Source organism: Teleopsis dalmanni, chromosome 2 (genome assembly GCF_002237135.1).
Source record: "Teleopsis dalmanni isolate 2A chromosome 2, ASM223713v2, whole genome shotgun sequence".
Classification (NCBI taxonomy): Eukaryota; Metazoa; Arthropoda; class Insecta; order Diptera; family Diopsidae; genus Teleopsis; species Teleopsis dalmanni.
In genome coordinates, this window is record NC_051847.1 from 33,278,663 (window position 1) to 33,295,731 (window position 17,069).

At 30.4% G+C, this 17,069-nt stretch overlaps 1 protein-coding gene across 2 annotated transcripts; it reads left to right on the forward strand.

Annotated features, from left to right (window-relative positions):
- The first annotated feature begins 9,584 nt into the window (after positions 1–9,584).
- On the forward strand, positions 9,585–15,335 carry LOC119684743. Of its 2 annotated transcripts, XM_038098851.1 has the most exons (10): positions 9,585–9,861; positions 11,459–11,843; positions 11,934–12,111; positions 12,181–12,339; positions 12,704–12,966; positions 13,027–13,147; positions 14,218–14,447; positions 14,512–14,722; positions 14,783–15,019; positions 15,082–15,335. In XM_038098851.1, exons 1-10 carry the CDS (start codon positions 9,656–9,658, stop codon positions 15,312–15,314), a joined length of 2,223 nt encoding a protein of 740 aa, XP_037954779.1. In that variant the 5' UTR covers positions 9,585–9,655; the 3' UTR covers positions 15,315–15,335. The 2 variants fall into 2 exon arrangements, with proteins under 2 accessions (XP_037954779.1, XP_037954780.1); XM_038098852.1 differs by lacking the exons at positions 14,783–15,019; positions 15,082–15,335 and having other exon boundaries at positions 14,218–14,451; positions 14,512–14,659.
- Positions 15,336–17,069: the final 1,734 nt, after the last annotated feature.

Consider the following 17,069-nt stretch of genomic DNA (forward strand, 5'->3'; position numbering starts at 1 on the left):
TAATGAAAGTTAGGAAATTTTCGGTGTTAACTCTGCAAAATTCACTCGTTGGGTAAATGTCTTTGGGATTTTGTTCACAAAGGAATATAGTCTGCAATAAAAACTGAAATAAGACGTAATTTTTTTCTTGTGAATATAAAGAGGATAAGTTGTTAACTTTACTGATTTAAGGCTCAAAAATGATAAACTTTTATAAATTTGTAATTTATTTCAGCTTTTTCATCAATTTTATACTATTCTTACATTCATATTACATTAATACATACATGATTCTCTTATGTTTTTTCTGTATTAAATTTTAGTTGAACAAATCAACTCAGCAATTCATATTCCTTTCTATTATTCACGTCCAATACTACAATTTTTTTTAGTAAAAAATGTATATTTTTTATATATTGTGAGAACATTTTAGAGAATTTACTTTAACATGCGCAGACAAATATCAATTTGTTTTAGATACTCTATCAAATATCAACAAATTTACTGAACTCTGCTATCAAATCCTAACATTCTGCATACATTGCATGCCCCAAAGGCATTCAGTCTCGAAGCTCAAATATGGAAAATCTAACACTAAGCAAATCATCCTGCACTTTAAATGTAATTAAAAAGGATTATTGAAATGCGAGCAGTTATGCAAATATGAGCCTGAGCCGGAGCTAGAGCCATAGAATTAGTGTTGCACTTACTTAAGCACAAATAATACCTAAACTAAAAACTTTACTAAGTACATAAAATTGAAGTGAAACCAAAAACGAAATAAACGGGATTAAAATGAAACTTTAGAACAACCCAGGAAGGCATATGAAATATTAAAAAAAAAATAATAATAATAAGAAGAGGAGGAGAGAAATGCACTTTAACATTCCGAACCATAATGTTCGAATTGCAAGGAAGGATGAGGTTATCATAGCATGTTTCCTGCTTGTTTAAGTGCGGAACAGTTCCAATCTCTAAGTCCAAACAACCATCTGTAAATACCAAATATTTTACTAAACTTTTACTTCTAATTTTTGCAGTCAAATTTTTTTTTTATTTTTATATGATTTTTTTTTAATATTTGAAGTTAAAATTCAGTATTTCATATGAACTTGATTTTAAGTATTTTGTAAATAATCTCTGACTTCTAAGTGAAGTTAAACACAATTTACGAATTTTATAAAAAGTGCTAATTTTGCCTTACTTTTGTAATATTTAGAATTTAATAAATTTAATTAAAGGAGTAACAGAGAGTTTTTTAACAATATTATGGTAAACTGCAACAACTTAAATATTTATTTATTTTTAATTACTTGAATATTTGAAGGTATTGCCAAATACCCTTCATCAGTTCACTTGAAATTATTTCTTACATTTAATTATTTATAAATAATTTTGTGAGGCTGTAATTACCAAGGGTTGAACCTGTGCCCTGCCAAATTTGAAGCTCAGAGTCAGCGCACTTTCACCAACTGACCCAAAGCCGTAATTGATTTTATGTTCGCACATTTATCTGCAGTTTTGTTCATTTGCTGTGAAAGTTTATTAACAAATTCATTTGCTGTGTTATATTATAATGATAAATAATTAAATTTTAAGTTTAAATTTTTAAATTTCAATACTATTTTTTTGTATTGAACATTCAATAAAAATTATAATATTTATATAAAATAGTATGAATTTATTTGATTACTTAGCTTTCTGTATTCCCAATATTAAGTGAAACTTACTGTATTACAAAACTGTTTTAGCCACAGTGAAAAGAAGAAATACGAGGGTACCTATTTATATTTTGAGAATTGGCAACATTGATTGTTCTCAGGTGTGACCTGACATTTACATATGAAAGTTTGGAATGTTTGTTTAATTAAACATAACCTACCGTATACTTTTTGTCAAAGGAGATAAGACAAATAGTATTTGCAGTGATTTGTAAATTGACTGTACGAGAAAAAATGGAATTAACGCGAGAATTTTTCGTCAGAGCTGGTGCAGCAGGGTGTAAGTCAATTGATTCCAAGCCCAATGTGTATATTTAAGCCAAGGCAACTTTTAAAGTATGAGCCGATGTATTTTTTTATTTTCTTATTCATTATTTTATTCAGCTCCACTCAAAACCGTGACGTTCTATTATAATATTACAGCGAATGCAGTTGGTAGCTAATGGTTTCATATAGTAAATAATTTTCATACATGTTTCTATGCTATTCTTGGACGCCTTTTTATCATTGAACGTTGATGCTTTCAAAGTTATGTAACAGTATTCTGTGACCAGCTTCCTTTGAGTAACCACTCTATATCCCTTTTTGTCTATTTATAATAGAGTAAATAAGATTTGGTTTAACACAGTTTATCTTCCATTATCTTCAAAGTAGTATGTTTCTATGATATTTTTGAACGTCTTTTCATCTTCGACCGTTGAGTTTATCTTCCTTTCAGTGACCACTCTCAATCCCTTTTTGTCTATTTATAATAAAGTTAATAATATTTGGTTTGACACATTTTATAATTTCCATGCATCTTCTATATTTTTCAAAGAAGTATTTTTCTATGATATTTTTGGAATTCTTTTTATCATCAACGGTGAGGTTTTCAAAGTCAAGTAACAGTGTTATGTGACCGGCTTACTTTCAATGACTTATCTTTATCCCTTTTTGTTTATTTATAATAGAGTAAATAATATTGGTTTAACACAGTTTATAATTTTCATGCATCTCCACATTCTTCAAAGTAGTATGTTTCTGTGATATACTTAAACGACTTATTATCATCTACGACCGGGTTCCTATGATTGACCAATCCATATCAATTTTTGTCTATTTATAATAGACAAAATAAAGTTTCGCACTTAGGATATAATGCAACACTACTAATAATATTGTACTATTATAAGAAGATGGTGTTAAGAATAATAAGAAGGTGATATTCCAACAAATAATTTTGAAATCATTATCAAAACCAAGTTGGAAGATATACAATTTTTTATGTAGCTTGGTAAGGATATATTTAACATTAATTTCGTGAACTTTATTTAAAATTTTATTTACCTATATTTATTTTGTTTATACTGAAATTATGATATTCTTTAGAACTTCTTGCAAAGAGCAGTTCTCTTTGCGAAATAAAACAATTTTAGTTATAAAATATTTCGATTGAAATTTCTATTTTATTGTAATTGTACTATTTTAACTTATCCAATAAATTCTTAAACATTGCATGGAATCGACGATGTCACCAATTTCAATTTATTATTACTATTTTTTTTTTTTGTTTTGTACGATTTCACCTCAATATTATGCACAGACCTATATTCACGTGCGATTTCCTTGCGCCAGATATATTGGTATTGATATGAAAGTACGTGCAGTTAACCCATAAGTGGAGCGCACTTGTCTTCAATGCAATTTTAATAGCTCCATTTATTCTGTGGAACGCATCGCACGTAAGGCATGTGAACGTATTTATGCATCATTAAATTGTTGCATTCGATTTATTGAATTTGAATAAATTTTAACATTCCCAAAAGAGTAAAAAATATTTCTTATTGCAAAAAAAAAAATAATATCAAATGAAAAAAGGATTTTCAATAAAAATAAAAAATGTGTTGAAAATGTATTTTATAAATGAAATTCAAGAGAAATGTGTTTTGTGCTGCTTCATGTCTTAGATTATAGTTATAAATTTTGGGATTTTTACCGATACTTTATTGATTTCGTAAAATTTGTCTATATATAATATAATAAGGTTAGTATTGATGAGTAAATTCAATTTAATAAAATCGAAGCATTCGTTATATGAGAACAGTTCACATGATTAATTCTACGTATCCTTTCTATCAACAATCAAGTTCTACAATAGACGCAATGCAGTCGATGCAATTAGATATCTGATGACGCTATTTTAGTATAGTCCATTTACTTAAAAAAGAAGACTATTCAACAATAAATTGCATAGTTAAAAAATTAACTTTTGTTCTTTTGTCAGTGTCTGAAATTAACTATGAAATTAACTAATTTAATGATCAAGAAACTCTTAATAGTAATTTCCATCACTTTCAATATTTCTATTTTCCATGTAAAAACTTTAATCGATAAATAAAATGTGTTTTACTTCATTACCAACTACAATCAAGTCTCAATTTAATGATGTCTTTAATTTTAAAAAATTACTTAATTAAAAAAGTATAAGCTAAATACTTAATTGTTTATTAAGTATAAGCTAATTGAAGGAATATATTTTTCAATCCCAAATTGTAAGAACTTACATTGTAAAATATTTTGAAATTTATATGATTTTAAAAAGAATAACTTAACCTCTCTTTTGATATATATCTCATATCGAATATATGACGATGAGTGTCAGAATGTGTTTCTCTAGACTGAATCGGAATGATAGATCTGCCATTCTGCTTTTCTAAAGATTGTCCTGTTTAATTCAACTTATGCGCCGTGATATTTAGTAAATAAGCCCTGTCTATTTGTGCAGAGGCCCCTTAAAATAATTAAAAATTCATCATTTTTATAAAATGGTATAGTATGTATAGGTATATATAAAATATGGCTTTATATAAAAACGATTCAATAAAGACATACATAATAAAGTCATAAAAAAAAAATAAATAAAAGTGTTTAGGTGAAATACAATCAATGAGTCGAGTATGGTTCGAGTGTTAAGTACTCATTGCAGTTCTCTGTTATGAACTCCCTTTTGAGTGGACTGCTTTTTAGAGGATTTACTTATAAGGGAATCTCAGTCAGCTTCAACACCTGCGCTTAACATGCGTCTTGTGCTTTAATAAAAGCTCTAAATATTTTTCTTATACGGGAAATCACTAGACCTACTTTAAGATCGGCTATATATCTATTTGAAAGTCAAAATTTTTTTGTTTGTGTTTGTTTTTCCAGAAGATAGCCTCTGAAGCTAAATATACTGAATAAATAATTAGATTTTTACCTATAATAAACTTTTTCCAATATTATAATTGAATTAATTTATGTGTACTACTCTAATTAAAGCATAATCCACTCTTTTCAATAAAATATTTTAATCTCAATGTATTGAATCAAATCTCGGATGAAGTAAAAAAAACTTTAAGGCACCCACACCTTCAACCACTGAAAAGCGTGAGTAGGTGAGTAAATAATTCAAAAAGTTGAAATTAATGAAAACGGAAATATTCTGTTTGCAAAATGAAAGTAAAAACACAAAAATGTAATTTGCCCGCCAGTGTTGCATATTCATGAAAGTCATCATAACAAAAATATGGGTCAATAGCCACTTGGCGATTTTATTGCACTTCCTGCTGCATCGCTGCATTTAAAAAGAGGCAAACTGCTCCGAGCCGCCAATAAGAGGAGCCCACCGTTGTGCAGATTCTCTACATTTCACTGTTTCAGTTCCACCAGAAAATTTTTGTACCAATTTTTCCTATTTTAATTTTATTTTATGTTTATATATTTATTTTATTTTTTTTGTTACTTCAAAGTTTTGGTGTGTTTACATCCTGAAACCACTTCTAGATACACGCTCCGTGGTGCATGGAGCACCTCACGAATTGTTAAACTTTAAACTCGATAAAGCCTTAATTAATTAGTTTTATTGTTGCTGTTGTTTACGGTTTGGGTGTATAGTAAAGTTTATTTAATATTGTTTTTTTTCTTTTTTTTTTTAAATAAAGGACACGGAACAATAAAACGAAATTAAGTTATAATTTTACTCAGTTATTTCAAGGATTAAAAACTCTTTCCCTTTCATGAATTTATTATGAATTTTAACTATTCATTTAAGCATTTATAATATCAAGACATTTAATGAAGTAGGCTTTTAATTAATTAAATAAACTAATTATAGATTTTTTATGCCGCCTTTTAGAATATTCGGGATATATCCTTTAGCTCTTTCAGTTTCTTTGTTGTACTTCGTCGGTCATAGATCTTAATCATTATTTGTTATCATCAAGGCAGTTCTTAGCTTTCTTATACCCAGGTTAAGATGACTGAAATCCAGATAGAGTAGTTTCTGTTGACTTAGTGGATGTTTACACTGACGAATCTAATGTAGATGAAATAGCAGACGGTTGCATATTTTCGTATGAATTAAGACTTAACATCACGTTTCCACTAAGAATTCAATGCAGTGTATTTCAGACAAAAATAATAGTGATTTAATATGCAGCAAAATGAGTCCTGTCTGACATGATTCCTGGTGTAAATATCATAGTCCTCTAGGACAATTAAGCTTACATCAGGCTTCTGGTAAACATTGCAACTATATTTTTAATAGTTCAACAATGCTGTGCTTCTCTTAATTATCTAGATAGGTTCACCAATGTTCTGCTTTTATGAGTACCTGGACACAGGAAAAGCTTGGCAGATGAACTTACTAAGGTAGGCACCCGATTTTCAATACTCAGATATTGGTATGCCTCTTGCGACGGCCAATTCAATAATCAAAATATCTAAGTATAGCTAAGCATAATTGGGCAGATAAAACCTACAATCAGATCTCAAAGGTCAACTATTTCAAAGTGAACAAGAAACGTACCAGTTAGTTGCTTTAATTAAGGAGTAACCTGTTCAGCACTACGATATTATGAAGACAAGCTGTGAGATTGAGTCCAACTTATAATAAGTTTTGTCGGAATTGTGGTTATGTGGACGAAAAATAAACTGGCTAGGAGAAGATTGAAAATCTTTATTTCCTATTTTCCAATACTCTAATTTTCTGAAAAATTAGGAACTTGGCCAAGTTTATAGCCTTATCAGGCTATCACGAGTTCACTTTCACTTGAATGGGGAACGCGTTTATAATTTATTTTGGTATGCATATGAACAACGCTCCGTGGTATCACAATTGGACATTATTTCAGCTAGAATGAGCTTTGCGCACAAAACCGTCACTTCAACCTAACCTAACTCTAGACAGTTTATAATAGGTGTTTGAATATTTTAATCATGCATGATACCGTATCTTTGATATCTTACCTATTATAGACCTCGATAACAAAAATCAGTTTGTAGATTTGTGACGTATATACAATAGAATAGAAAATATATGAGGTATTGGAACTTCCTAGAGCAGAGCATTGAGCTCTTATTTTTTGTGCTTCTAACTGACCCTAATCAAACAGAAGTTAACTCCACTCTTCAAATGAAAGCCACTTTGTCAGATATTGAAGTGAAAAAAAACATTAGGTGGGTGAATTTTAACATCAGGTAGGTGCGGGATCTTCAGGTCCAATAATTTTTATCTCTAATTGTAACTAGAGGTCCCATCCGCTTCTAAGTAAGGTCGAAAGTCTATTTCCTGAAACAGACCTATTTTGTTGGGAAAAAGAGAGATCATGATAAGTGGCTAGATAACTTTCTAACAACCTCAGTTCTGAAGAGCGATGCACTACCGTAGTTGTATAGATAAACCAGCTCTTTAGTTTCGCAATTACCTGACGAATAGCGTCTGTTATGGCTTTTTTCGATCACAGACCTATTAGATCTATTAAAAACTTATTTTACAACTCATTTTATAATAACGTTACGGTACTGTATAGAACTGTGTGGCTTACAATTTGGTCCTTACAAGTTTGTCTACACATTTATTGGCATTGATTCTAATCTGATCTGGCACCTAGAAAAGCATCAACATATTTTTGTATACCAGCTGCTTCCACGCATGTTTCGTGCGAACGACTACATATACTTCCTTGTTATTGATGTTGTTTAATAATGTTTAATAACTGCACAGAGATTCATCTTATTACCGACTCTATTTTGAATGTGTAGTAGATACATATAGTAACTGTAATATCCATACTCGAAAGTTTTAAGGGTTGATTGCGATGAATGTACAGGAAATAATGGAGCTATAAGTATGAGTCCTAATGAAATTAAACATAAAACCGATAAGCATTATTTAGGATTGTCTGTGATTAGGATTAGTATTAGTACTGTGAAAAATCATTCATGTCACTTTAATAGAAAAATAATTATGATGAGTTTACCAATTAAATACATCTACCCGCAAATATGAATTCCCTCCTCCATGTTCTTTAATATTCACCTCCTGTTGAATGTGAGAATAATTTGCATTCCAGTTTTATGAAAATATTTTAAATATGCTTGAATATATTTCCTAAAACCAAACTTGGTACTAAAATTTTCAAAAATATGGACACTTTGAAAGCTAGAATTCAGAGCATTTAACTCCGACACCAGCGATTGAACGAGAATCGCAGCTTCCATGGCTGCTGGAATTTGCATGTCAGAAGTTGAAATTCGCAATGCAACTTTGCAAAAATATGCAATTTTGCATTTTCAAATTGATAAACAAAATTTCGCTATTTATTTCCAAATAAGCCCTAATATTCGGTTGTGTTACTTTGTGGAGTGTTTACAGTTGCAGTGTTTCAGTATTAAGTGGAAAATGTTCAGTTGCTACGGAATGGCAAACATTTTCCATGCTTCATGTGGAATTCTCCAAATATCCCGCGAAATATCTTCGCTAGCTTACAGGAAATTAAATGGAAACATATTTGGCTCCATCGCTTTTGCTGGTATTCGACAGAGCATTCAATTTTATTGACAAGTTTGCATTCCTTCGCACTGGTATGTATAGCGAGTGATACACTCATGGACTTACTATCTTCATATCTGGTATTTCAATTTGGCTGCAGGTGATAGTGTGGGCATGTTTAGCTAGCGTTGGAAGTTCAGAATATCTTGAAAACAAAAGTATACTTCGTGTTTCTGTACGAATTTATGTATCCGTTTTGGCTTAAAGTCTTCACAGTTGTTGTTGTTAGTAAGTTTGTCTCGTCTATCACAAGGATATGAGAATAGATGAGCACTTCGTGGTGCGAAAAGTTTCCTGGCAAAGTAGTATGAGCGTTAAAAACAACGCAAAATACGTGATATGACTATGAGATTTGGTTACTCAATTGAAGTTTTTTTTCACATTTTTACCAAATTTAAAAGATAAAATATATTCCTTATTTGTGAATAGTGTTTTCGAGAATACTAGAGAATGGCTTTGGAATATTCTTAAAAATTTGAGAAATACATTTGGAAAACTTTAATATATAATATGCAGTGAAAAAGTATGTATGTGTTGAAAAGTCCTCAATTGCGTTATGTTTAGTAAAGATCTGCCTCCAAATTGCATTCGTCGATCTCTCTCATTTTATCATAGAGATATCGACACCTTTTGCTATGGAGCTAATATCAGTGAGATCGAATATAATCGTGGACTTACAGCCTTCCACACAGTTACGGTATTCTCTTCAAGAACAAGGTTGAGGTACAACAGACTTCTGCCTAACAACTCTGAGAAAGAACGACTACTCCCCCATGCAGTAAGAAATGTCATAGTTTTATTGAAACCAGAATCCTTTCATGTTATTTGCTTTCTAGATCCCAGGATTTTCGCTCCTGTAGGCAGATAGTGCATTGCCTGACGCAACGGTTACAAGAACTTCTTTAAGTAATGTATTTCTGAGAATGACAGGAATATCAAATAAAAAAAGGTATAAAATAGTATAAAAAAAGTGAACGAACATTTTCAATAATTGTCAAAATAAAATCATTACTACCATCGATTTAAAATTCATATGTTTTTTTATTTAATTTTCATCCTAATATATTTTTTGCTTTTTTTGATTTGACTTGCGGAAACTATAAGATCAATGAGTGAAGAGGAAAAAAACAAAAATGTGGATAAAAATAATCAGCATAGAAATAGTGAAAATAGTGAACAAAATAATGATAATGAAGAAAATACGGAGGAAAGTAAGAAAGAAAATAATGATAATGCGAGAGAGTCTAAAGAATCTAAAGAACCCGAAGACACTGATGAAACTGGGCAAAGTGAAAGTAAAAAGTCTTCATTGGAGTAAGTTTCACTGTTTATATTGATTACGCATAACACTCGTCACTCCATATAGTTGTTCTACTAAAAGAACCTCATATTTTATATTATTCATTTAGGTTACACTTTTTGTCACTATTGTTAATTATAATATCTTAGGACCTACAATGTGATAAGTGACCATCACATATTTAAAATAAAATAGGAAGCTTTTATTATTTTACCATAACCAAAACTATATACGATTATTATATCATTGAAGTCTCCTTTAGATAGAACTCCACTCATATAGAAGTACCAGTCAGTGATTTTTTCATTAGAACAATTATGTATATATATGTACATATATATATATATATATAATATATATATATATATATATATATATATATATATATATATATTATATATATATATATATTCTTGATTCTTCTTCTTCTTGAGTTAGTGCTATTACGCACCTTTACTCTATAATGGCTGGGGGGCTTATCTCTACCCTACACTAGACTTTAACTAGGCTAAAAAAAAAACACTTAATTTATTTGACAGTTTAGAGCTCTGTCTCTGATATATTTTTTCACTGAGTCAATCTTAAGATCTCTATGTATGTCTGTTGATCTAATATACCATGGAATCTTAAACAGTTTTCTTAAAGCCAGATTTTGAGCTACCTGTAATTGCTTTAAAGTATTATTTGAGACTTTGCTATATGTAACACATCCGTACAGTAGTGCAGATCTAATTACTTGCGTATAAAGTAACTTTCTGTTTTTAAAGTTGAAGTGATAATTATTAAATATATATATATATATACATATATTAAAAATAATGCAGAGTACATATATATGTAATGTAAGATGATCTGCAATAGAGTTCTCCAGACCAGATAAGATCGCGAGCCAATTCAATTCATTGAATATTAAATAAATACATACGTTCATAATCGTACCGGAGAAAAAAATACGGCGTTAATATAATATTTTATTAAATAATTTTAAGCTAACATTTTTTTAGGATATTATAAACATAAAATAATGTAATGCTACCAAAATATAACAAAGAAAAATTTGCTTCAGTGTGGTAGATTAGAAACATATCGCGGGTCGCACAAATATTAGTCGCGGGCCGCATGAGACCCGTGAACCGTGCTTTAGACAGCCCTGATATACATTATATGTTATGCAGCAATCAAAAAAAGTCAGAAGACAATGATATAATTTAAATGAGTAGCTACCGATAGATTTTTCCATTCTTTAGCTTCCTTTAGACTGAGAAGTTTACTGGTTAGTCGAATATACCTAAAGTAGCTATTAATAATCTTTTGTTTGTTTTTTTAAAGAAACTATGCAGATTCTTGTTTGGTTTTATAAAAAGCTGTGGCTGCCATTAGAGAAAACATTTCTATAATATAGCAGCTTAGATAAGAGAACTGGACAGCTTCAGTTTCAACACACTTAGAGATTTAAATTGTTAAATCGATAATTGTTAATAGTATTTTCCCTTAGTCAGCATAATAATATTAACCAAAATATTTACTGCAAATTTTTAAAAGGCTTTTTTAAATAATTTTTTCATATAACCAACATTCATTTAAATAATATTTTGTAATATTTTTATTAAGCAACGTTAAGTATCAAAGAGAGGTAAGTTTTTTAGAAAACTCAAGAGATTTAAGTTACCAATCGCTACCTTCAATGGATTCAAATTTAACTGAAACAGGATACACTGACTCAATCACATATGGAGAAGGATACATAGAACCAACTGATAAAGTATTATATCCTAGACTTAAAGAAGAACTTTTCCCTGAAGATGAGGATCTAACGTCAGATCCACTGAGAAATGCAGTAGCAGAAAGAAGAATATCAGAAACCACAATGATCACACATAAAGCAATTGCTAAGCAATACGGTTCTTATGGTAATCGATATGCTAAACGTGATTCATCTAAAATTTATGGTACAGATTCTGTACTCTATACTGAGCTAAGAGAAGAAGGACATTTCGTAAGTTTTATGTTATATCGGTATGCTTGAGTATACCGATATAAAGTCACACAATTATTTGCATTTTCAAAAATTCCATTTTATTTTTAGTTATATTTTATTCTACCTCCAGATGGTGGTACAGGTTGGATTGTAACACTGATATCGTTTCTATGCCAATTACTCGTTAGCGGAATACTTTACGCTATTGGCCCAATATTGCCACATATATCTGCTGATCTCGGATTATCTGATGTGAAAGTTACACTTATTCCCACGGTTCAAATTGGTAAACTCTTGGTATTGAAATCGCTTTCATTGTTATTATTAAATTATAGTTAATATTATTATTTGATAGGTTTGTTTTTTTTATGCATGCCATTCTCAACTGCCCTCTTCAATAGCTATGGTTTTTATCGTATAAACTTATGTGGAGCATCATTTGCAGCAATCGCAATGTTTGGAGCATCTTATTGTACACAAATTGAAACTTTACTGCTTAGTTTTAGCATTTTAGGTAAGTATTGGAAAAATTCAAAAAATTTATATTATATATTATATTTGTATATATATTATTTTTGAGATTAATACTTCAGCAAGTATGAACCGATTGTAACAGCGTGTTTTATTAATTTTAAAAAATTTTACAATAGATAACATACTATATATATTTTTCAAACATTCTCATCTGAACCTGGAATTAGTTTTTAAAAATCCTCTCTTTAACTGAGTCTCTATACACGCCCTTGACAGATTAATTCTCTATACAGATAATTAATTGTTGTTCTTAAGTTCTCTTATATTGTAATTAAGTTTTCAATTTTTTTAGAAATGTATATGAAAATATAATTTTAAAATAATATTATTTTTAAATAACACAGGCGGACCAGCTTTATCAATTCTGTATATATCCTCAATTTTACGCATAAGTCTCTTCTTTCAAAAATACCGTTCGCTTGCATATGCGATGACATGTTCAGGTACTGGAGCTGGCTTGGTAGTCTTCTTCTTCGTAAACAATTATATACTAGCAGAGTACAATTGGAGACAAGTTATGAAATGTCATTCCATATTATTTGGAATATTATTTCTTATATTACTTAAACGCGTGAAAATAACACCTAAAAGGATTTTTAAAATTGAAGTAAGTTATTATCTATGTTTGTAAAACATAAAACATTTTTCAAAATATATTTAAACAAAGATACCAACTACATCTCTTGGCTCAATGATGGTAGAAGAATTTCCAAGAGAGGTACCAGTCAGAAAACTAAGTGATGTACATACTATTACTTTTGAGAATAAAAAAATTGGAGAATTATTTGGTAAGGCGTTAAGATTTTATGAAAGATATCTAATTTATTTATATTAAAACGTACACTGTCGTATATGGTCATGTAGGATTCTCTTAGACAGTGGATTCATTATTATTATTATTATTATTATTATTATAATATTAATAATGCAACCTACAAATGTATTGGTTTAGAGTATTTCTTCCAGTCCAAGTACTTCTATGAGTTGTTGTATTGAAACTATAATTTTTTTCATCTGATATTTTTCATCTGGGAACTTGCGGTATCATCTGATATTAGCGCAAGTTGCCAGTTTTCAAAGATGATAGTGTCAGTGCCCTGTCAAAATTTCTGTAATAATTCTGTTAATATTTTCACTCAGTCGCACACACAGTCCTTATACCGTTTTATGTTAAAAGTCCATATAAGCAATTTCTATTGTTATAGCCAGGTAGATGATCGCAATATAGCTTTCTTCTTTCTTCTCTTCTTTCTGAAATAGTGAGAAAAAATTACCTTTTTCTAATTTGCAGAATGAGGAGGAGGAGACCGTGCTGCATCTAATGTGTTATTGCTCTTCCCCTTTTCCTGCCGACCTGTCTGAGTTGTTATCCTGTGATGTTAGGGACTTGGCCTAGTTTATAGAAGTGTCAGGTTGCACTCTTAAAATATCTTAAAAGCTAATTTATTGGAACATTTCTAGATATACTGGGAGTATTTTGAGATATAAGTTGTGGTTGTAACTCAAAGGTAACGTAGGTAGATCGAAAAGTATTTCTAAAATAACTGTATATCGATATAGTAATGCCTTGTTGAACTATAATAACAATAGTTTATATACCATAGTTCTAGTTCTAGTAGTAAAATTTAGGTAACAGATATGTCTTCGAAAAGGTATTGTATCTTTACTCTATGCAGAGCAAGCATAAAAAGTCATTTGATGGTTTATTTATCATCGAAATTGTCACAAGTATTACCCGTTCAAAATACATTTAAATCTATAAGCTATTGATATAAAATATTGGATGTCTTAATATTAATACATATATTATTGTAACCAAATGCATATGAGTTTTTTTATATTTTATAACATTTTTTAGTTCCGTTTACGCCACCAACAGTGTTTACTCCTGGCTTAAGTGAACGCATTTTACTGGCTCCTTGTAAATTCGAAGATGTGCATGTTTATTCGAGCAACCATATTTTGAAACCCGATCTTATCGAAATAAAAGATATTTTCTATACAGGGCCAGTGAAATATATATTTCCTGAAGATGCTTTTCTGCTATTGCAAGAATCCTCACTATTTCTGATTGCCAATGAAGATGATGTAAGTAAGTGATATGAAAGTGCAATATTTTTATACATTTTAAACTAAAAAAGAATATTTTTAGACGCTTACTACACATTATATTCTATCCATGGTATGGAGTCGGCGAATAGGTAGATACGGTGGATCTGTAATGAAATTTTGCGTGAAACTTTCGTTTACGCTTAGTGTGCTCCTCAATCTGAAACTGTTAACTATGCCAAAGTATCTACTTATGTTAACAGCAGTGTTTTTCTTTGCATTAGGATTCACAACACCCTATATCTACTCCTATGGTTTGTATTAATTATTCTAGGTCATGTATAAAAATTTTTAAGCATTAAAAATGATTGTAGCTCATTCCAAGCTACAACATCCCTATGAGCTTCTACCAGGTTGCATTATCGGGATATCAATAATGCTCTTTAGTATTTCTGGTGGATTTGTGGTCTATTTCAATGCAGACGACATACTAGAAATATTCTGTGTTTGCGTAATATTTAGTGGAATTGCGTTGAGCATAAGTGCATTTTATGGTCGAACCAATGTATGCCTTCAATGCCTTTATGCTTTCTTTTTTGGCATTGCACCTGGTAAGTGCATAGAATATTTAACAACGTTCTTATTAATTTATATTTATATGTCTTTACATAAGCTTTGCATCCGATACGCTTAACTGTGGGGCTTGAGCAATTAGTCGGATTCGAAAACCTAAGTAACGCTTATTCATTGTCTTGCATTGCCACGGCAATTGCAGTTTTTATCGCATATTTGGTTTTTGCATATATGCGCCTTTGCACTGGAAATTATGTTTACACATTCGCAATATCTGGAATTTGTTTAATTATATCCGGTATACTTAAGACAATAGTAAGAATCATCGTTTGAATAAATTATAAAAAAAATTTATTTTAATACTGTTTTCTTTACGCTCCTTAAACAAAAAAAAGAAATAACTTTTTTGTAATATATTTTTTTGAGCTTTAATAATAAAAGTAAACTCTATAATTAAGTCTTAAAATATCAAATCGTTAAAATGTCCTTAAAGAATGAGCTATTTCGAAACTTTACAACATGGTTTCATTATGTTTACTAATAATAATTAATAACACAATTTTGTAGATCACCCTGTATTCTACGTAGGTTCATAAAAAAATGCAATAGAGCCTTCTGTCGATCTAAATGTCAAAAATTTTTTAATAACACATCCTGTCATTATCTTATTACGGATGATGCACATTTAGCGATCTATAGTTAACTTCTTCAATACACTTCTATTGTCTATTGAAAGTTTTTCTATTCTATTCTAGTCTATCCAATCAATAGACTTTAATTTATAAAAGAAGTGTTTGAAGAACTTTATTTAAATATTCACACTAGGCAATAATAAAGTCCTTGAACTTTTTTGTCTACATTTGCGTATGGATAGTAGCCACTAAGTCTGATCAGGAGAATATCTGCTCAAAAAGTATCCGAAATTTGTTGTTTGTTAACTACTCCTTAAGTAATAGACCTTTTTCAAAAATTGTTTTGTTATGTTGGTACACCCTTTCTTGACGTACAAATTTAAGCGCCATCTGTCAATTAGTTTATTTGTTAGTTTGCTAATATGAGACTATCTCAAGTGAATTTAGCAATTTTTTTTATGGAAAATTCTTGTTGTACACGATTTTTTGAACAAACACGGCACCACTGTCATCGCTCAGGCACCATATTCGCCAGATCTGGTTCCGTGCGACAATTCCCGAAACTGTTCCCGAAACTCAAATTGCCCTTTCGTGGTAAGCGTTTGAGTCGACTGAATCGGTAAAAGAGAACTCGCCGAAGGAACTAAAAGCCATACCTTCACGGGCCTGCGAAAAGTGTGTGGAAGATTGGGTTAAGCGTTGGCATATGTGTATCGCTTCAGAAGGAGCATATTTTGAAAGAGATAATATAAATTTGGAATAAAATTTAAATTTGAGTGTTTTATTTATAATATCCGAGTACTTTTTGAGCAGAAGGTACATTTGCGTACACGTAGAAGCCACTAAGTCTGATCAGTAGAATGTACCAGATTGAAGAGCTATTCGAAGTATATTCGAAGAACTTTCTTAAATATTAATACTCTAGGCATAAAAAAGTCCTTAAGCTTTTTTGTCTACATTTGCGTATGGGTAGTAGCCACTAAGTCTGATCAGGAGAATGTACCAGGTTGAAGAGCTATTTGAAGTATAAAGTGACCGCTGTCCCCATCGATTTAAGATGCGATGCGTTATCTCGCATGTGTGTCATGGGGTCATCAAAATCCAAATTGTTGTTTCAATGCATATTATAAAATTAAAAGTGAGAGAGAAAATAATATGTCGGTTCTAATTTAGTTATGAGAGTCTAGGCTATCTGGTTACTTAGACAAAGCAGTATTGTTTAGTAATAAATGTCAACATTTGTATCTTTTAGTAGCAAATTATTACAATTACTGAGACACTCTGCATAATATCAATTTCGTCATAACCCAAACGAGCCAATTTTGACGAGTCCATGACACTCTACATAACATGATCCCTAGTTGGAAAGCAATTTTTATTCGTAATAGGACTACAATTTTTCTGGTATGTCATTTATCAAACCTATCAATAATGCCTAATACCGTTTCCTACTTAT

Coding starts and splice junctions, on each gene's coding strand:
- LOC119684743 (XM_038098851.1), top strand. CDS start 9,656: ATGAGTGAAGAGGAAAAAAACAAAAATGTGGATAAAAATAATCAGCAT. Junction 12,112..12,180: donor TATTCCCACGGTTCAAATTG/GTAAACTCTTGG, acceptor ATTATTTGATAG/GTTTGTTTTTTTTATGCATG. Junction 12,340..12,703: donor GCTTAGTTTTAGCATTTTAG/GTAAGTATTGGA, acceptor TAAATAACACAG/GCGGACCAGCTTTATCAATT.